The following is a 22,585-nucleotide window of genomic DNA, read 5'->3' on the forward strand; positions in this document are numbered from 1 at the left end:
GAGCTAGCAAAAGGCAGGCTTGATTGTTCACTCAGCATATTTCAGCTAATGCTGCCTTGAAAGAGCTATAATTTACTTCGTAGGAAAAGTATGAAGTCCCTTCTTGCATGTCAGCTGGTGGCTATGTCTGCTGTAAATCATGCCCAACCTTTACGTTTGTCTTCCTGGGAAGAGACGAGCAGCTACTCCAGATTCAAGCTAGGTAACTGAAAAGAGAATGTTGCCTAGAATGAAACCCAAAGCAATTCCTGTCCCAAAAACAATTTTAAGGAAAGGAGAGGGAAGATTTTGGAGCGTGTGTAAGGGAGATAGGGGGCGGTGCTCATCAGCACTGTCTGAAGGCATCTCCGTGGTCATGTGGCCGGCATGACTAAATGCCAAAAGTGCACGGAACGCTGTTACCTTCCCGCCAAAGGTGGTCCCTGTTTTTCTACTTGCATCGTTTACATGCTTTCCAACTGCTAGGTTGGCAGAAGCTGGGACAAGTAACGAGAGCTCACTCCATTACGCAGCACTAGGGATTCGAACTGCTAAACTGCCAACCTTTCGATCGACAAGCTCAGTGTCTTAGCCACTGAGCCACCGCATCCCCGCAGTGATTTTTTTTTTTTTTTTTTTTTTTGCTGGAGACCTACTCTCCAGCAAAAAAGTTAAATAATTATCCCAGAGGAACTTCGTACCTCTTATTAAAAAGTCAAGAGGAAAAAAATCAAGTAAACCAAAATAGAATATGAATGTGTGTATGTGGGGAGGGGGGGGGAGCTGAAATTCTGATGCTGCTCTTTTTTAAAAAAAATAATTCTTGCAATGCTCCATCTCAGAATGGGGAAATACCACATACATCATCCAGTCCAACATCACGCAAACTGCATACAAACCAGTTAAACCACAGTGTAGAAGTGACTGTCCAGCTTCTCCAGAAATGTAGAATCCATAACCTGCATAAGTGGATTCTTCCACTATTGCATTGATATTGTATTGTATTGATAAGGCAAGGGTTCCCCCGCACATGCGTGTTAGTCTTTCCCGACTCTATGGGGGCGATGCTCATCTCCATTTCAAAGCCGAAGAGCCAGCGCTGTCCGAAGATGACTCCATAGTCATGTGGCCAGCATGACTAAATGCCAAAGGCGCACGGAACACTGTTACCATCCCACCAAAGGTGGTCCCTATTTTTCTGCTTGCATTTTTTACCTGCTTTTGAACTGCTAGGTTGGCAGAACAAGTAACAGGAGCTCACCCTGTTACGTGGCACTAGGGATTCGAACCGCTGAACTGCCGACCTTCTGATCGACAAGCTCAGCATCTTAGCCACTGAGCCACCGCGTCCCCTATTGTATTGATAATTGTATTGTATTGATATTACTGTCAGGAAATTTTACATTTTAAATGGCATCCAGATGCAATTTATACCTGTTATTTCTAGTCCTAATCTCTGTAGTTGCCTGTCATAGGAAAGACAAGAGCATGATCCCTCCATGTACCCTTGATGCAGCCTCTCCTTTTCCATAAAACCTAGGATTGATTTGTAGATCCAAACTAACTTACAAACTAACTAACGGTTTGTGGGGGCAATAAGCTGACTTTGTATAAAATAGAACACCGCTCAGGGGGGCCCAAAAAGCCCTACTAAGCAGGTTTATAGAAAAGTATGAAGGCCCCCCCCCCCATCATGGTGCAAGAGGCCGACTAGGCCACACCCACCATGGCCATGCCCAGCCAGCAACCGGGCAGATAACCCCTTGCTAAAATTTTTGAAGCCCACCCCTCGATGCGGCCCTCAATGAAATTGAGTTTGACACCCCTAATCTAAGAGGAAACATTAAACATCATGGTTGCATTAGAATTGCCCTTCCTTTACGCTACCCCATCCTCCCCTCTTCAAGCAGGACGGAGCTCTTCAGTTTTATTAAGCTGGTCAGGAGCCAGATAGCAGAAATAGCAATTGGCACCGTGGTTGCCGATTAAAATGCCCTTAAAATGCACAGGAGACAAGAAAAGTAGAAACTGGTAATAGGCTATGAAAATAACCTTGAGAGACAGGAGAAAGAGCTGCAGTTTGATAAGGAAACTCTTGAGTCTAAAGCAGGAACGTAATTTGAGAAAATACACACGGAAAAAGGGGTATGTCTGCTCAAATCATTAAATCCAAAAGGTCTAGTTAAAGAGAGGTATGCTCAGTAGTGAAATGTAAAATTTGTTACTAACGGTTCTGTGGGTGTGGCTTGGGGGGTAATGTGACTGGGTGGGCGTGGCTAACTTTTTTTCTTTTTTACTTTTAAAAGCATTTTAATCAGAGGCTTTTGTTTTCTTTTAAAAGCATTTTTTTTTGCTTTTAAAAGAAAAAAAAACCTCTAACGATCAGGCAGGTCAGTTGGGATCATCAGAGCCTTTTAAAAGCATTTTTTTACAACTTCTTAAAATGCTTTTAAAAGGGTCTGACGATCCCAGCTGAGTCGCGCGATCATCAGAGGCTTTTTTTTTTTTACTTTTAAAAGCATTTTTTCGGCCAAAGAAAAAATGCTTTTAAAAGAAAAAAAAAAAAAAAGCCTCTGATGATTGTGAGGCTCATCTGTACATACCGGCAGGTGGGGGGGGGGGAGCAGGGATTTTTGCTACCGGTTCTCTGAACCACCCGCTGCCATCGCTACCAGATCAGGCGATCCAATCCGAACCTGGAGCATTTCACCCCTGGGTATGCTGTGTAGGTTGTACAACTTCTGGAGGTGTATTACCCATTGCCTGGATGGATAAAACCCTCCTCTGATCCTCTCTAGGCCACGATAAACCATAGATGTCTGAGAATGGCTCAGGAAAGTAGGACACAGCTCAAGCCATATTGATATTATAAGTTCCTGTTAAGCTCTGATGAGATCATAAGCTCCAGAAGATCCCTTTTTTAGTGAAGGAGGATCAAATGAACCTTCTGGAAGATTGGAAGCCTTACAGGAAACCTTTCAGATTTCTGGTTTTTTTTTTTTTTCTCAATGCTCAGCCAGAGCCGAAGTCAGTTACAGTGATTGTTTAGCTCGGCTGGAACTGTGTATGACCTTATCAAAACTGTTTTGGCCTTCGTTTTACCTTAAACCCTTCAGAAGGCTCCTTTCCTGAGCAGACACATCTTCTTGTTCCATTAGGGATGCTGCAGTGACCAGCCAGCTGGTACATACCCGGAAGATAATACCTGTAGTTGACATTTTATCATTTCACAGCTTCATCCGAAAAGGGTGAGGAAATATTTCATGGGCAAAGCAGGTGCAGCAGAGCAGGCTGGAAAAGGTTCATTCACATAGAATCAAAGTTTACCTGTAGCCTCTGGCTTCTCAGCTGTGCTTTGTTATGCACTAGCAAAATGGACTGCCGCACTCTGGTCCCTTGGCAGGATGAGAGCATCTGCTATTTTTTTTTTCCCCTGGAGAGTATCTGGATACAGAATATTCTCTTGGGTAACCAAAGAGGGAACTGGTATCTTAAAGAAGTAAGTAAGAAAAAGAACAAGAACAAAAACAAAAAACCATCACTTGGGCTTGAGATAGATAGATTGATTGATTGATATTAGAGCCTGCTGCCTTTTTTAAGATTCATTATTCTACGATACTCACATCATACTAAGGAAAAATTGATTCTCTGTAATGCATCATCCTGCACGCTCTCAAGTATCTGTGTCATTTTCGCTGGTCTTACTTCCAACCTATCTCTTGGTTCTACTTAAATACATTTACATATAAACAATTGTTGCTTTTAAGCCCTGCATTTGCTTTCTCAGTCGCATCTGGCTGGGCCTCTGTGGGAAAGATCCAAATGCTGCTACTTATGTTCTTAGCAAAATCTCCTTAGGAGTAGCTTTTTCAAAAAGATATGGAAATAATATCACTTCAGATCACAGGGTTCTCTCCCCCCTCCCTCCACTTTTGGGCGGGTGGGAGATAATATCAGGATTGTGCAAAGGATAAAATTGAGAACATTCAGATGCTTAGGGTTTTTGAGACTGCCTTAGCCACATTTTCTGGCAAAACACATGGGAAAATCCAGTGGTGAAATGTAAAATTTGTTACTACTGGTTCTGTGGGCGTGGCTTGGTGGTGGTGGGGTAATGTGACTGGGTGGGTGTGGCAAAAAATGCTTTTAAAAGTCTCTGACGATCAGGCAACTCAGCTGGGATCGTCAGAGGCTTTTAAAAGCATTTTTTTTCCTACAACCTCTTCGGCCGAAAAGATTGCAGGGAAAAAAAAGCTTTTAAAAGGCTCTGACGATCCCAGCTGTGGCGCGCGATCATCAGAGGCTTTCTTTTTTAACTTTTAAAAGCATTTTTTCAGTCAATGGAATTCAAGGTGGGCTGTACTTAGATCTCTGGTGGACATGAAGGGACTCGTGACTGATCATGTGTTTGACGCTTGACCCCTCCCTCAGGCTCAGCCTGGTCATCTCCCACAGCATTTAGGAATTGTAGAATATCTAAGTGGCGCTCGAAATTAATCTGAAACTACTAACGGTCCAAGCAAATTGACAGTAGATAAGAGTCAGTGGAATTCAAGGGGAACTGTACTTAGATTTCTTGTGGGCATGAAGGAATTCATGACTGATGATGCATTTGACTCCTCCTTCAGGCTCAGCTGGTCATCTACAAAAGCCTTCCCTGAAACAATTTCGCCTGTGTTCTTATTTGTCTTTAGGAAATAAAATTCATGTCTTTGCTGTTCTCCTAGGAGTCCGGGAGAATCTCCTGAGTATAAAATTGACAGGATGAAAGTCCAGTAAACTAAGACTCCATCTGCATAAGATGCAGTAGTATATTAGGGGATGTATTTTCCTACCTGATTGAGTACTTACATCCTATCTTGAAGCAGGTTGCATTTCTTGGATCAGACTTTCTTGGCAGCTGCTGAAACTTTGCAGCATCTGGTGAAGTTCATTTATTTATCTTCCAGGCATTTAATGGGGTATATATTGTTTCTTTCCAATCCCAGAATTTTATTAACACAATCCTACAAGGAAAGTTCAGCTGAAAGAGAGAGAAAACAAATAGTGCAAATGCGGTATATTCAGTACTACCAGATCTGGACTGCAAATATCCAGATGATCAACTAAATTGCTGTTATCCAGAGGACAACCAGATACACCGTCTGGTACACCGACTCCATTGCTGAAGAGGGATTTGAATCTGGACCTCCACTAGTCCTAGTCCAATATTCTAATCACTGTATTGCTATCCCAATACAGCTTTTGGAGGAAAAAGTTCAGCCTTCCATTACATGTAAGAATTAAGAGTGTCTATGGAGATTCTCAGTCATCCAGGTTGTCCCAAAGGTGCTTTTTCAAAAGGCAACTGGACTTTCTTTGTTTTGCTTGAAGATGTTTTGCTTCAAGACATCTCACTTCTCATCAAAGAAGCTTCTTCAGTTCTTCAGAAGAAGAAACAGAACCATCTCAATATATTTTGGAGCCGGAGTTTCATTCTTCAAACCCATCCCTATGTTTAGGTGGAATAAGTAACGGATCTCAGGTAGCAAAATGATGGACAAAGGGGAAATGTTGGCAAGGAAGCTCTTTATGCCATTGAGCATCTTAAACAAAGTTATGTGAACTTGACTCCCCCTTCTGGTGTAGGGGGAAATGTGGTACTTTTCCTGGACCAAAGAAAGATCCAGTTCATGTGCTGGTGCAGAGGATAGAGGCATATTGGCTTGTGCATCCAGAAATAAAATTAATATAATTGCTGTTCTCCTAGAAATGTGGGAGAATCTACTGGTATAAAATTGACAGAATAGAATAGAATAGAATAGAATAGAATAGAATAGAATAGAATAGAATAGAATAGAATAGAATAGAATAGAATAGAATAGAATTCTTTATTGGCCAAGTGTGATTGGACACACAAGGAATTTGTCTTTGGTGCATAAGCTCTCAGTGTACATAACAAGAAAAGATACATTTGTCAACAATCATAAGGTACAACACTTAATGATAGTCATAGGGTACAAAGAAGCAATCAAATCATACTAGGAAACAATCAATATAAATCGTAAGGATACAAGCAACAAAGTTACAGTCATACAGTCGTAAGTGGGAGGAGATGAGTGATAGGAATGATGAGAAGATTAATAGTAATGCAGACTTAGTGAATAGTTTGACAGTGTTGAGGGAATTATTTGTTTAAAAGAGTGATGGCGTTCAGGAAAAAACTCTTCTTGTGTCTAGTTGTCTTGGTGTGCAGTGCTCTATAGCGTCGTTTTGAGGGTAGGAGCTGAAACAATTTATGTCCAGGATGTAAGGGGTCTGTAAATATTTTCACACTCCTCTTTTAGACTCGTGCAGTATACAGGTCCCCAATGGAAGGATGAAAGTCCAGTAAACTAAGACTCCATCTCCATAAGATGTAGTAATATATTATGAGATGACTTGACTTCAATGTTTAACATTTTCCCCTTCCATGAATAAAAGCCACCATGGATTAGCTACCAAATCTTATTTCCAGAAGTTCTTCATCCGATCTTGAGAATAACTCAATAAAAGGGCACGATTCCAATCAAAATACATAGTTATTCAATATCCTGCAGTAGCTCCATAACCCAGTGCCTGATGACTAAAGCAGTTGCCTCAATTTGTTTTATGGGAGGACTGGCCCTATTTTGAATCTCTGCTCTATAGGGATTTTTTCCTCCTACTTCTCCTTCTAACCAATCGGGCTATTGTTACATTTATTTATTTAAATTGATTGGCTGCTCAACTCCAATGTCATCGTATTTGATGTAGAAGAAAGACAGGCAAAGACTGGGGATGGAGCAGGGGTGAAATCCAGCAGGTTCTGGTGGAAATTTTGAGCAGTTCAGAGAAGCAGTAGCGGAAATTTTGAATAGTTCGGAGAACCGGTAGCGGAAATTTTGAGCAGTTCGGAGAACCGGCAAATACCACCTCTGGCTGGCCCCAGACTGGGGTGGGAATGGAGATTTTGCAATATCCTTCCCCCAGGAGTGGGGAGGGAATGGGGATTTTGCAATATCCTTCCCCCAGGAGTGGGGAGGGAATGGGGATTTTGCAATATCCTTCCCCCAGGAGTGGGGACGGAATGGGATTTTGCAGTATCCTTCTCCCGGAGTGGGGAGGGAATGGAGATTTTGCAATATCTTTCCCCCAGGAGTGGGGACAGAATGGGGATTTTGCAATATCCTTCCCCCAGGAGTGGGGAGGGAATGGAGATTTTGCAGTATCCTTCCCCTGCCACACCCACCAAGCCACACCACGCCCACAGAACCGGTAGAAAAAAAATTTGGATTTCACCACTGGGATGGAGTGAAGGGAGGAATCAGCCCAGAGTTATTAGGCTCACATAAGCAGTTAAATCTAGCCCCTCATGAATTCTGTTAACTCTTATTAACACCACTTTAGTGCTAACTGTTAGGTGGCTAGGGTTTTGTATATAGCCATGAGCAAAAAAATCAGTTTAACTGGAACTTAACTTGGGGTCCTGTTTCTTCACACCCTGACATTTGAATTTTAAAAATAATCGCACGGAGACTTCAAAAACATTATTTTGACTTCAGAATGTATACTTGACAAAAAAAAAGAAGTCGTTGGCTTATTCAAGTTTAGATGACATGGTATTTAGCCGTGTACCTTTCCTACTTATTAACTGATATCTCAGTAGCAGATTTCAGCTTATTGGCTACAGGAAACAGCAAAAGCTTTGCTATCTGCGGAATGAATAGAAGGGAGGCCAACAATTAAGATTACAGGATCAAGAAGACAATTCGGGAGAAAGGAAGAAGGCTGTTATAGAGCTTGCAATACTGTACAACTCTTCAAGCCCGTTTTCCTTTTCTTTAAAAATAAAGTTTTAAATTAAGGCATTACACTAACAACAAAGCAAACTGTGAAGGGTGTAATAAATTGCTTGGTGCAGAATGAGCGATAAAATCCGCAGTACTCCTAGCAATCTATAAAGAGTCCGTAACGTGTGCTCGGTACATATACCATTACTATTTTACAAAACCAGATAATGATTTGGGTTTTATTAGCTGGAGATGAAAGTCCCTCCTGGCTGTTCACACAAGACTGTATAAGTTTTCAGCAGTGGCAGAGCTGTTATGCAAGTTCAGTCATGGACTAGTGCAGTTAAAGCATATCAGGTAGCAAATGTGGGAAGCTTGTGTTGCTAAGGGCTGTGGAGCTACTGTAGGAAAAAGCTGGATTGTACTGGAAGTATGAGCCAAAGTTTCATAACTCAGTTTGAGTTATTAGCTATCTAGCTCATTGTTCGGTTCAACCACCATTAAGCAGTCCCCAGATGTTACCAAATGACGATTATTTTATTTGTCCTCAAAACAGAAAAAAACAAACAAACCATCAATACAAGTCCTTATCACTTGTAAATTGTTTATCTATCCCAGGGGTGGATTCTAAATTTTTTTACTACCGGTTCTGTGGCTGTGGCTTATTTTGTGGGTGTGGCTTGATGGTCATGTGACAATTCTTTAGGATTTAGCAGAGGTACTGGTCTACCAGGCTTTTAACTGCTTGCAGAGCTGTACCGGTCTACTCATTTGTTTTTGGAGGCACTGGTCTACCCATTTATTTTTACAGACACCAGTCTACTCATTTGTTTTTGGAGGCACTGGTCTACCCATTTATTTTTACAGGCATCAGTTTACTCATTTGTTTTTGGAGGCACCGGTCTACCCATTTGTTTTTGGAGGCACTGGTCTACCATCACACTGCCTTTTAACAGTGATCAGCTGTAGGGTGGCCCTTTGAAGCCCCGCAGCAAGAGTTTAAACAGTTTTTTTCCTTCTAGCTGATCAGCTGGGACTCGGGAGGCAGCGAATAGATTGGGGGTGGGGCCAAATAAAAGGTAAGAATAACGCAGGGGGGAGGCAGAACTGGTTCGGTGACGTCATATCGTCACTGCTACCGGCTCGGCGGAACCGGGTGGAACCGGGAGGAACCCACCACTGATCTATCCCCTATTTGATCACAGAATCTGGTTAAACAGAGGCTTATAATATGACTTATTTAGCTCCCAAGGTAATCGTTGAGTTACCACCACAACTGAGCCCAAAATTTCTGTTGTTAAGCAAGACATTTATTAAGTGAGTTCTGCCCCATTTTGCAACCTTTCTTGCCACCATTGTTAAGTGAATCACTGCAGTTAAGTTAGTCACAGGGTTGTTGAGAGAATCTGGTTTCCTCATTGTCTTTGATTGTCAGAAGTTTGCAAAAAAGGGGATCCCATGATCCCGGCATACTGCAACCATCATAAATATGAGTCAGTTGCCAAGTGTCTGAATTTTGATCACATGTGGATTGTAAATCACGGTTTATATCCTAGTCTTGGATGTGAGGTCAACTACTTTGGTTTGCTCAGCAAACCATGGCTTTATGCCGCCTACGCAGCCAGCCCACTCTCTAGAAATGAAATAACAGGTAAATACTCAGAGATCTGAACCCTGAAGCTGTGTTTGCATGAAAGAATTATATGCAGTTTGTTTACAGATCAGTACATTATGCTAATTCAGAAAATTGGGTTGGTGACCTTGGTATAATTACTCACCTCAATTTTCTGACTTCAAGTCATATACTGAACTTTAAACAAACTATATGGGTCAAGTTTGCAGAATCTTGGCTAAAAATGTGGTTGACTAGTTTATGACTCAGTGTGTTGTATGGACACAAGCCACTGGATCGACCTTGCCCTAACAGGGGTGATGCCAGCACCTACTTTATTTGATAAAAGTCCCAATTTTATTCATGAGTTCTGTTCTACCACTGAATCAGTGCAATCTGACTGGATTGTTTGGGGAATATTATCAATGTGGTTTTGTCCATTTTTTTTTCCAAATTAAGTATTCGTTTAAACATTAATAAGCTGCCCAGAGTCTGATGGCTTGAAAATCCAGTAAACAAAAATAAATTGAATAAACTCCAGAGCACTTAACTTTGAAATGGAAATGCCCTATTCATTTTGCCTAATTCATTTTATAAAAGCAATCTAAGCTACAGGCCACTATCATAGCTTGTGACTGGATGTGCTTGTAAAATCACCTTGGAGAGCTAATAATCGGAATAGCCAGTTGCAAATGATAACAGGAATTCTGCCTCTTCAAAGACAACCTGAGAATAGAATAAGGGAAGCCACCTCTGTTGAAATGGCAGATCCTTCATCTACACAGTTAATAATAATGTGTGTATTCTGTTTTCATTTCAATAATTTAATAATACTTTATGATTCTTGATGAACTCATCTTTTATTTTATATACACTGAGAGCATATGCACCAAGACAAATTCCTTGTGCGTCCAATTACACTTGGCCAATAAAAATTCTATTCTATTCTATTCTATTCTATTCTATTCTATTCTATTCTATTCTATTCTATTCTATTCTATTCTATTTTGTCAATTTTATACCAGTAGATTCTCCCACATTTCTAGGAGAACAGCAATTATATTAATTTTATTTCTGGACGCACAAGCCAATATGCCTCTATCCTCTGCACCAACACATGAACTGGATCTTTCTTTGGTCCAGGAAAAGTACCACATTTCCTCCTACACCATGAAGAATAGAGCTGGAAGGGACCTTGGAGGTCTTCTAGTCCAACCCCCTGCTCAAGCATGAGACCTTATACTATTTCAGACAAATGGCTGTCCAGTCTTTTCTTAAAAACCTTCAGTGATGGAGCACCCACAACTTCTCAAGGCAAGCTGTTCCACTGGTTAATTGTTTTCGCTGTTACAAAGTTTCTCCTTAATTCTAGGTTGCTTCTCTCCTTGCTAAGTTTCCATCCATTGCTTCTTGTTCTGTCTTTAGCTGATTTGGAGAATAGGTTGACCCCGTCTTTTTTGTGGCAGCCCCTGAGATATTGAAACACTGCTATCATGTCATCCCTAGTCCTTCTTTTCATTAAACTCGACATATCCAATTCCTGCAACCGTTCTTCATATGTTTCAGTCTCCAGGCCCTTCATCGTCTTAACTGCTGTTCTCTGCACTCTTTCCAAAGTCTCAACATCTTCTTTATAAGGTGGTGACCAAATCTGAATTTCCAACTTGTGTATGCAATTTCTGTATACAGGTAGTCCTCAACCTATGACCACAACCAGGGGTAAAATCCAGCAGGTTCTAACAGGTTCTGGAGAACCGGTAGCGGAAATTTTGAGTAGTTCAGAGAACCGGCAAATACCACCTCCGGCTGGCCCCAGAGTGGGGTGGGAATGGAGATTTTGCAATATCCTTCCCCCAGGAGTGGGGAGAGAATGGGGATTTTGCAGTATCCTTCCCCTGCCACACCCACAGAACTGGTAGGAAAATTTTTTTGAATTTCACCCCTGATCACAACTGAGCACAAAATTCTAGCTGCTAAGCAAGGCAACTGTTAACTGAGCTTTGCCCCATTGTATGATTTTTTTTTTGGCACAATTGGTAAGTGAATCTGCAGTTGTTAAGTTAGTCACATGGTTGTTAAGTGAATCTGGCTTCCCCATTGATTTTACTTTTTGGAAGTTTGCAAAAGGGGATCCCATGGCCCTGGGACACTGCAACTGTCATAAAGATGAGCCAGTTGCATCCGAATTTTGATCATGTTACCATTGGGATGCTGCAACGGTTGTAAGTGTGAAAAGTGGTCATATGTCATCTGTGTTTCAAATGGTTACAACGAATGGTTGTAAGTCAAGCACTAGCTGTTTTGTTCCTACCACAAAAACTGTATGCTGAACACAATCAAGTCATATAATTAATCATTTATCACTACAGAAAAGATCTGTCTTCTAACCTTTCACTTCCCAGAGGGATGGGATCTGGAACTCTTAATAAGGCGATTCCAGAGGTGGGTTTCAGCAGGTTCTGACCAATTCTGGAGAACCGGTAGCAGAAATTTTGAGTAGTTCGGACAACTGGTAGTAAAAATTCTGACTGGCCCCGCCCCCATCTATTCTCTGCCTCCCAAGTCCCAGCTGATCAGGAGGAAATGGGGATTTTGCAGTAACCTTCCCCTGGATTGGGAAGGGAATAGAAATTTTACAGTATCCTTCCCCTGCCACGCCCACCAAGCCATGCCCATCAAGTCATGCCACACACACCAAGCCAAACCCACCGAATCGGTAGTAAAAAATTTTGAAACCCACCACTGGGCAATTCCTTATATATCCAGCCATCCTGCTGTATAGAACCAGCACAGTCAGTCTGGTTTTATTGGTACAGTAGTGGCCAAAATTGTGGAAACATTTTGGGAAAAGTGTATTTTCTAAAACTAGCTAATAACACCACTTTATTTTTGGAGTAGTACCATAAAAAATTATATATCAATGGAAAGATAATTTAATCAAGAATGTAATGCAATAACTTTTAGGAAGGATTTGCTATTAGAATAGCAGTTACAGTATAAAGAAGAAAAGTGAAACACGTAGAAAAAACGAGATATACAAAAATGATCGCCATAGAAAAAACGACAAAAAGGATCACCATATCAATTAATACTTAGTTGGGTAACCTTTAGCATGAATTACGGCCTTACAACGTCTTCCCATGGAGTGAACCAAGTCTTTTAGTTCTGCTGCTGTTATCATGTGAAACCGAGACTGAATGATGGCTTCTATTAACTGGGTTTTATTGCTGGGTCGCTTCTGACTAGCAAGTTTCTTTAGTCAGCTGCATAGATTTTCAATTGGGTGAAGGTGTGGGCTATTCCCAGGCCATTCCAGCAGTGGAATAGGATTATCTTGAAACTCCAAAGAAAAAGTGGTGTTATTAGCCATGTAACCTCAAAACTACACTTTTCCCAAAAGGTTTCCACATTTTTGGCCACTACTGTAGCTTCAAAGAGATTTTTTAACCTTTTCTAACTCCAGTGCATGAAAGGACCTACTTTGATCTTGACGGAAAGTTGTTTGGATTGGTATTTCAGGTTGCAAAACTCTCATCACCAGTTAAAAAACAAACAAAAAAAAACTGTCTACTGAACTGCCACCCTGCTCTTCTGAATGTCAAGAGCAGAGTCCCAAACTCAGTTGATATCTAAGCAGAATGCTACTCAGCTAAGTAGTGGAAATTATTTTTTGCAAGGATAATAATTAGGCCATCCTGATGAATAACAATCCCTGAGCCCTTGAGTAGGATTCTGAAAAGTTCGGCTAAAAAGGCTTCAGCTTGAATTGTTCATTTCTGGAACGGTCTTCCGTTTGGCAGGAGTAGCCCAACAGGCATTATTTTGTGGCTGGATGTTGGGTTTTAATTTTTGTTAATCCGGTACAATTCAACATTGTTGGCAACTGGAGATTCTCAGAGTAAGAAAGCGATGAACGAAACCATGCAGTTATGAATTAGCAATGGAGGGAAACCAGAATTTCATAACTCTGGGACTCAGAGGGGAGCTATGGGGGAAAGGAGTGCAGAAGAAATAAGACATTCTGGAATTGGCCCTCCCTTCCCAATTATTAACAGCTGTCAGTAATGGCCACCATTCTTGAATTCTGATATTTAGTCCTCCCCGTGTCATTTCACATCTTTGGGAGGCTTCACGAAGCTCTGTCTGCCAAGGGGAACTTGACATTTTGTCCCAAGCAAACTCATTCCAAACTCTAAATATTCCTCTTAAACATTTATCCCTTTGGCATTGTAGAACTGATGATGGCTTTGTAACAGAGCAATAAAGAGACTTGGAGAGTAATCTTAATGGGAACGTTCTGCTTTTCAAGAGTCTGCTGTGGCTGGAATGAACAGCCTTGCAACCTGGGAAATAATCCTACCATTTTAAAACTAAAAACTACCCAACTGTATTTAAGATTTGGTAGATGGGTGGGTGGATGGGAGGAAACGGAGATTGTATTTACAAGTAGTCCTTGATTTACCACCACAATTGAACCCAACATTTCTGTTGCTAAGTGAGACGTTTGTTAAGTGAGTTTTGCCCCATTTTACAACCTGTCTTGCCACAGTTGTTAAATGGATCAATGCGGTTGTTAAGTTAGTCACATGGCTGTTAAGTGAATCTGGCTTCCCCATTCACCTTTATACAGGTAGTTCTCTACTTATGACCACAACTGAACCCAAAATTTCAGTTGCTAAGCAAGAGAGTTGTTAATTGAATTTTACCCCAGTTTAAGACCTTTCTTGCCACCGTTGTTAAGTGAATCACTGCAGTTGTTAAGTTAGTAACACAGTTGTTAAGTGAATCTGGCTTCCCCATTGACTTTGCTTGTCAGAAGGTTGCAAAAGGTGTTCGCATGAGGTCAGGACATTAGCAACTGTCATAAATAGGACTCAGTGGTCAAGCATCTCAATTTTGATCACCTGACCATGGGGATGTGGCAATGGTTGTAAGTGTGAAAAACGGTCATAAGTTACTTTTCCCAGTGCTGTTGTAACTTTGAACGGTCACTAAATGTACAGTTGTAAATCAAGGATTACACATAATTTCTAAGATGTGTAGGATGGCCCAAATCAGGGGTGAAATCCAACAGGTTCTGGAGAACTGGTAGTGAAAATTTTGAGTAGTTCAGAGAACCGGCAAATACCACCTTTGGCTGGCCCCAGAGTGGGGTGGGAATGGAGATTTTGCAGTATCCTTCCCCCAGGAGTGGGGAGGGAATGGGGATTTTGCAGTATCCTTCCCCCAGGAGTGGGGAGGGAATGGGGATTTTGCAATATCCTTCCCCTGAAGTGGGGTGGGAATCACGTGGTTTTCAGCAGGTTCTGGCCAGTTCTGGAGAACCGGTAGTGGAAATTTTGAGTAGTTTGGAGAACCGGTAGTAAAAATTCTGACTGGCCCCGCCCCCATCTATTCTCTGCCTCCCGAGTCCCAGCTGATCAGAAGGAAATGGGGATTTTGCAGTAACCTTCCCCTGGAGTGGGATGGGAATGGAGATTTTGCAGTATCCTTCCCCTGCCAAGCCCACCAAGCCACGCCCACCAAGCCACACCACCCCCACCAAGCCATGCCATGCCCACCAAACCACAACCACAGAACCGGTAGTAAAAATTTTTGAAACCCACACTAGTGGGAATGGAGATTTTGCAGTATCCTTCCTCTGCCATGCCCACCAAGCCATGCCCACAGAACCAGTAGTAAAAAAAAAATTGGATTTCACCACTGGCCCAAATGTCTTCTTTCTTTCTTTTATTTTATTTAAAAAGCGTGGTTTGCTTATAGCGAGATCAAGGTTTTTAAAAGGGTAGAAATTTTCCAGCACTTTCTAGATTCTAGAATCTAGAATAACCAGGTGCTGCTGCATGGTTCCTAGAAGTGCCCCTGGCACTTTTGCAACTTTATTTCTGTTTTTCAACTTTTCTTGGCCTTCTGGTGCTTTATACGACCCTCAGCCTCTATAAAAGGAATCTAATCTTTCCTTCTCCATCTCATTCTAATTATTGGAAACTAACAAGCAAATGTTGCATAACCATATCATTTTATTATCTATTAATATATATGGCTTGAGATTAGATGCTCTTTTTTTTTAAAAAAAAAATCTGCTTTGTTTTGTCGTGCCTGAGTCCACATTGTTTCAGGGGATGTATATTGTTGATTGCTGCACTCCAGTTATATTAACATCAGTGAGTTATTTAAAGCAGCATGCATTGTGTACTTTCTCCTAGGTCCCCACTATTAATCGCTTTTAAGTAAAATAGCTCCCTATCTGTCTCTCGTTGTAAAATAAGATTGCTCCTAATTTTGTTAAATCCGTCTGCACAGGGGTTCGTTGACAAAGAGAGTGATAATGAATACAGTGAGGAATGAATTTTCTCAAATAAACAGCTCTGGAGGGTTTGACTTCCATTACTGCTTTCTAAAATGGAGGCATCAAAGGAACAAAGGAATAGAAAGAGAAGAATCCAGAACTGATTTGGCTCTGACACTGTTTGTAGTAGGGATTTTCTATGATGATTTAGGCCAGTGTTTCTCAACCTTGGTAGCTTGAAGATGGGTGGACTTCAACTCCCAGAATCCCCCAGCCAGCGCTGCTGGCTGAGGGATTCTGGGAGTTGAAGTCCACCCATCTTCAAGCTTCCAAGTTTGAGAAACACTGATTTAGGCTTTTCTTCTTCTTCTTCTTTGACTCCAGCCAGCGGTGCTCCTTGAGTGGCGATGATTTGAACAGGCAATGGTTGAACCCCAGCCCTGTGTACCACCCCACCATTTACCACAGCAAAGGTCTCCTTTATTACCTCAAGAGCCAAGGCCGAGTTCCAGTGGTGAGTCATTATTTATTTATTTATTTATTTTTTATTTGGAGCATTTATATTGAGTCGCACATGGCAGAATATTAAACCCCATATCAAAATGATAAAACTAATAAAAGAAGTCATCTAATAAATGAATATACTAATCGGCAAGAGACAGTCCCTCAGATTATCATTTTTTACTTTTGTTTTTGGGGCAATCAAAATGGCGGCTCATGCAGTGAAAGCTCCACTCTGTTGCTTATACATGTTAAAAAAGGTGGAGTTTCAGTCAGGATTTGGGGCTGCCTCGGTTTTCTTGTCTCCTTCCCTGAAGACACTCTGTTTTCCTTGTTTTGAGCTTTCCTCCCTGTTAAGTGCTGAATGCCCATTTAGCTTTATATTATTATGGGTTTTGCTTAGCTTTAGTTTGAGCGTGTGATGTGCAGTCTTGCCAGTGGATAAACCACTTTTTGTTTTAAAGCGGTAAATAATAATTTGAAACCATGGCTTTGAGGATAACTAACTGCAGCTGTGGCTTATTTCTGATATGCTAATTAGGACATGGAATTTTGCAATTTCCTGGCTTATTCTTGGTTTGTTTGTTTGTTTGTTTGTTTTATTCCTCCCTAAACCTCTGCCAACCTGCCAAGGAAGAGCAGATAAAAGAGCTGGAAAACAAGGCAGGGATTGGCCAAACATATTATTATTATTATTATTATTATTATTATTATTATTATTATTATTATTATTATTATTATTATTGTCTGCAAGAATAGCTTTGATTTGTTTCAGAGTTTTTCAAGCAACTATGGTTAGTATAAGTAACCATGACTATAATTCTAGCCTACTGTAAAATACATCCTGTTTGTTAATACATTCACTTCTTTACAAGCAATTTATGTAATGTAATATATTTAATGTGCTCTTTTGTGATTTTTTTTTTGTACTTTGTATCCATGGCTTTTTTTTTTAAGTTCTGGACTACATTACAACACTGAGGAAATATCTTATTTCAGCTTATAACTGCAATCAAGTTCTTTGGGTCTTGTTTTCTTAGAAATGCTTATTAGGGTGTTGCAAAAATATTCCTACCTCTTGGAGAGGATAATAATTTTTCAGAGAGAAAAAAAATTGTTTGCTGAACATCAGGCTCCATTTACGGAGGAAAATACTATAAACTGCTAGCCCAGAATGCCCACGAATAAGCACAATCTTGAAAGCTGTATTCAGGGGAACTGAAAAGTAGCAAATTCTCAACAAACATCCATACCAAATGAAGTCTTTGCTACCTAGAATCCAGAATGACCTAGAGATTTGTGTATTTTTCTCCCCATGGGTCTGTACTAGCTATCAGCAAATTTTGCTTTAGACTTGCTTATTGATCCTTCTGTTTCACTCTTTCTCAGCCTTCAGAACTTGACAAGCTATAGGAGAACTGGATTTTCCTTGTCTTTGAAGACTTCATTGATTTTATTTAATACATGTTCAACCTCTTTCTCCCACTCTGCTTTCTCCTTGCTTTGGAAGTACACTCCCCCACCCAGATTATCCAAGTAAAATTCACCAATATAAATATTGTAGTGAGGTACAGAAATGAAGTTATGAAATCCTTTCAATATGCAGAGGAGGAGGAACCAAAAACAAGCTGTACCGTTTTTTTTAAAAAAAATGGTTAAATTAAACTATGACTTAGATTAGAATGTGGGTAAAATTCCTTGATTTATTTGGACTCTGATTGGGTGAGTCTACCAACGTGATAGAAGCATAATATTGTGTTGTTAGCTGAAGTTTGAATCTGTAACTCCTGAAAAAGCAGGCAGGTTGTCAGTTTTGCTAACCCAACTGCCTCTTTATTAGATCCATGTTATTATTGTTGTTAGTTGTGAAGTCATGTCCAACCCATTGCGACCCCATGGGCAACGTTCCTCCAGGCCTTCCTTGTCCTCTACCATCCTCTGGAGTCCATTTAAGCTCACACCGACTGCTTCAGTGACTCCATCCAGCCACCTCATTCTCCATCATCCCTTTCTTCTTTTGCCCTCAGTCTTTCCCAACATTAGGCTCTTCTCCAGTGAATCCTTCCTTCTCATTAGGAGACCAAAGTATTTGAGTTTCATCTTCAGGATCTGGCCTTCTAAAGAGCAGTCAGGGTTGATCTCCTCTAGGACTAACCGGTTTGATCGCCTTGCAGTTCAAGGGACTCACAGGAGTCTTCTCTAGCACCAGAGTTCAAAGGCCTCAATTAGATCCATATACTCAATAAATGAACGTAACACCTAAAATAAGATGAACTTTTTAACTGCTATCATTATTAGATCCATGAAAGAGAGGCTTTCTCTGTAGTATAACAGATAGAAAAAAATGTGCCCAATTCAAGGTGGAGGTTTATTAAAGCTGTGCCTCATTTCTGACTATGCTTGAGTAACAATTGTTATAAACTGATTTGGAAGATTCTTGAGGTTTTAGTTGGCACACATTGCACTCATAAGAGAATAGTCTGCCAGTCATATTGAAGTAAAAGTTTTCCTGTCAGTCATGTCTGACTCTAGGGCACTGTGCTCATCTCCATTTCTTGGCTGAGGGAGCCAGCACTATTTGAAGAAAATACCCATGGTCATGTGGCCAGCATGGCTATACGCCAAACAGAACACACTGACCTTCCCACTGAAGTGGTACCTATTAATCTATTTGCATTTGCATCAGTGGTGAAATCCAATTTTTTTTTACTACCGGTTCTGTGGGCGTGGCTTGGTGGGCATGGCAGGGGAAGGATACGGCAAAATCTCCATTCCTACCCCACTCTGGGGCCAGCCAGACGTGGTGTTTGCCGGTTCTCCGAACTGCTCAAAATTTCCGCTGCCAGTTCTCCAGAACCTGCTGGATTTCACCCCTGATTTGCATGCTTTTGATCTGCTAGTTGGGCAGGAGCTGGGCAAGTAAGGGGAGCTCACCCTATTGCATGGAGCTAGGCTTGAACCCAGTCTATCTGCTCTCCATCTGACAAGTTCATCATTTTTAAGCACTGACCCATCACAGTTTTTCAAATAGTGACATTTGAATTGTTCAAATTTGGGAAGTGTATACACATGTATGTGTTGGGATCTCTTTTGATGTAGTCTTTTGGGTGTGAGATCCTCTTCCCTGTGATGTGATTATCTAGAATTCACAATAATAATGTGACATTGTATGTGAATACTGTCTTAAGATGATGTGTCCAACCACAGTATAAGTTATCAGGTAAGCGATATTCAACCTCTCAGTTTCACAGTGGGAAAACACCGAATCAATTCTACTTTTCTATTAAAAATTATTTAGATGCAGATCACACACCACGTCACATTGGATATTTGGGAAGTGATTTGTGCATCACTGTGGTTTTACTAAATAGTTAATTATTCTCTACTGCACTAATCATTCGGTCAAATACTGCTGGTACTGGAGATGCCCAAATCTCTGTTTTAGTTTTCTTCTCTTTATTTTTGCAGATATAGGATTAGTGGTGATTTTTTTTAAGACACAGAATGTGTATTGCATGTTTGTTTATATTTATTTTCCCAAATATAAATTTTCTGTGAACTTTTGCATAATATTCAGCTTTTTTGCAAAGAATTTTGTCAAATATAAAGAATTATATCTATTTAGTGATAGATGGGAGGCAAATATTTAAATGAGGACATGCCATTTGTATGAGTGTGTGTGTGTGTGTGTGTGTGTGTGTGCATATACATAATCAGACCTTCATTTAGATAGATAGATAGATAGATAGATAGATAGGTAGGTAGGTAGGTAGGTAGGTAGGTAGGTAGGTAGGTAGATAGATAGATAAATAGATAGATGATAGCTGGATGGATGGATGGATGGATGGATGGATGGATGGATAGACAGACAGTGAGAGATAGATGGATGGATGGATGGATGGATAGATAGATAGATAGATAGACAGACAGACAGACAGACAGACAGACAGACAGACAGAGCAAGCATTTTTGTTCAGTATTATTATTGCTATGGTTCATTGCACGATCAGCCTGATGTTTAGACTGGCTTTGGCATTTGGCATTTTTATCGACCTTTTGAGTTGTTTCTAAGGGCCTGGGACAGAAAGATATTTGATGGTATTAAATGTATTGTCACAAGATGTTAGCTTTTGCAAGTAAAACTGCCTTTTGCAATTGACAGATGGTGATTTTTGTCAATGCCAATGGTGCACAAGTGATGCTCCAGATGTTTTGGGATTGCACCCAAGGCACCTGTTATCATTGGCACTAACTTTGTTTTCTTTTGCCACAGTCACATGACTTCTATTACAGATCTTTGTATTTTGTGATGTTCTCTAGGTCTTCTCTTCCGTTGTGCTGTCTCCAAGTGCTGCAATGTCCATTCTCCAGACTTTTTGTCTTTCTTATCCACAGTTATTAAGTTTGGGGTGTTATGTGGCAGGTGCTTTTTAGCTTCTTCCTTTTCTAATACTTCATCTAATTTGTGGTCCTGCCTGTTCTTGCTTGTAGGCAAATGGTATTTCTTGCACATCTTCTAATGCACCATTGTTGCCACTTTGTCATGCCATTGTTTGCAGTCAGTCTGTGCGATCTTGCAGCAGCTAATTAGGTGACTCACCGTATCTTCAGTTTCTTTGCACAGGCATTATTTACTGTCTGTTGCTGTTTCTCACTTTCTGGCTTTGTATTCATTTGTTCTTAAGTCTTGGTTTTGTTCAACGAGAATTACTCCCTCAGATTCTTTCTTCAAATTTCCTGCTCTCAGCCATCACTATGTCTCATTATCTGCTTTGCCTGCTGTCTTTTTAATGTATTAACCATGTTTTACTTTGCCAATATATTAATAATGTTACAAAAATGTGGAAAAGTATGTATTTTGAGGGATAGTTGCATTTTATTTTAGATATCATTTGAAGCTGTACAGTAAAATAGATTTCCAAAGAATGTATTATTTTCTTTCCCCTTTGCTAGTTGGAAAACTTAGCAAGCAAGTTCTGGGATCAAGTAAAGCAGTGATGGGGAGTTAAAGGTTAATTACACCTCTGCTTTCTTTACATAGTATTTCCCTTTTCTTATGGGGATGTAGGTTTAAAGACACCCAATCTGTGTTTGTATCAAAGATTACAAATCCAGGAGGGAAGAGATTGGAAGTTATGGGTATTGACTTCCTATCATAGCAAAACTGGACAATAGATTGTTCTTTAAAAGCCGGGGTAAATATTAGCTCCCTGTGTGAATAAACCCCAGTTTTTCACTGTGATGAGAGTCAATAACTGCTTATAAAGGCAATCTAAATTTGGTGTAGCAAAAGATGTGACTATTTTCTATGCCTGTAATAACAGAAGCTAGGCAGATGGATTAGATTAGGAGATGACTAGGGAAAAACAGAAGGGACACGGTGGTTCAGCGGCTAAGACGCTGAGCTTGTAGATCGAAAGGTCGGCAGTTCAGCGGTTCAAATCCCTAGTGCATTCATGGGGTGAGATTCCATTCCTTGTCCCAGCTTCTGCCAACCTAGCAGTTCGAAAGCACGTAAAAAATGCAAGTAGAAAAATAGGGACCACCTTTGGTGGGAAGGTAACAGCATTCCGTGCGCCTTTGGCATTGAGTCATGCTGGCCACATGACCACGGAGATGTCTTCGGACAGTGCTGGCTCTTCAGCTTTGAAACAGAGATGAGCACCGCCCCCTAGAGTCAGGAATGACTAGCACATATGTGTGAGGGGAACCTTTACCTTTACCTTAAGGGGAAAAACACAACAGTTAAGCTGGGAAGGTAAGTCATGTTCTCTTTTTTATGCCATTGAGATTTTTACAGAATGAAATAACAGTGTAAAAGAATGTTTTCGCATAATTGCTTGCCTAAGCAATGCTTCAAATTGGTATGTTGTATGCTATGAATGTAAAGAAACGCAAGAGGTATTTAATTGCTTTGCAAACTACAGGTTTTTATCCTTACAAGATGGAGAACAAGGAATGTTTAAAAGCAAAAAAAAAAAAAAAAAGCCTGTTATTGCTCAGTATGTTATCCCAGAACTGGTCTTTAAAACGTAGATGGGGTACTCTAGTTTTAATCTGGGTTAAGAAGGACTTCATTTTCCTAGGGATTCTGTGAATGGTAAATGAGAATGAGAGTGGGATGCTTGAGTGAATAAAATTAATATGGATCTGTAGTTGAAGTAAACCCACCGTTATCGGGGTAAAACTGTTTTTTTTTAAATCTATGCATAAAGCAGAGCAATGTACCCCCAACTGTATTTAGAAACTACCTAAATTGCCTTACCAAGTAGAGCATCATTTGTAACCCAAATTGTATTGTGCAATGAGCAGGTATGGGAATATTTGATGTCATTGTTAGAACCTATAATTATGCACTCATATTACTTCTTCGGTTAGGTGTATACTCAAGCTTTGCTTACAAAACTCAAGGGA

General features: G+C 40.5%; 1 protein-coding gene across 2 annotated transcripts in view; it reads left to right on the plus strand.

The window, feature by feature from the left end:
* The window catches only part of AGBL1 (AGBL carboxypeptidase 1), a 680,934-nt gene that overhangs the window by 227,345 nt on the left and 431,004 nt on the right, over positions 1-22,585 (plus strand). For both annotated transcript variants that reach the window (XR_011601025.1, XM_070953407.1), the window contains exon 19: positions 16,055-16,184. Coding sequence is in view for 1 of the 2 variants with exons in the window: in XM_070953407.1 (XP_070809508.1) it covers positions 16,055-16,184 (130 nt within the window). In the remaining variant the exon portion in view is untranslated. The remainder of the gene's footprint in view (positions 1-16,054; positions 16,185-22,585) is intronic.

Source organism: Pituophis catenifer, unplaced genomic scaffold, assembly GCF_029215685.1.
Source record: "Pituophis catenifer annectens isolate HBS135680 unplaced genomic scaffold, rPitCat1.0.hap2 SCAF_14, whole genome shotgun sequence".
NCBI classification, from domain to species: Eukaryota; Metazoa; Chordata; class Lepidosauria; order Squamata; family Colubridae; genus Pituophis; species Pituophis catenifer.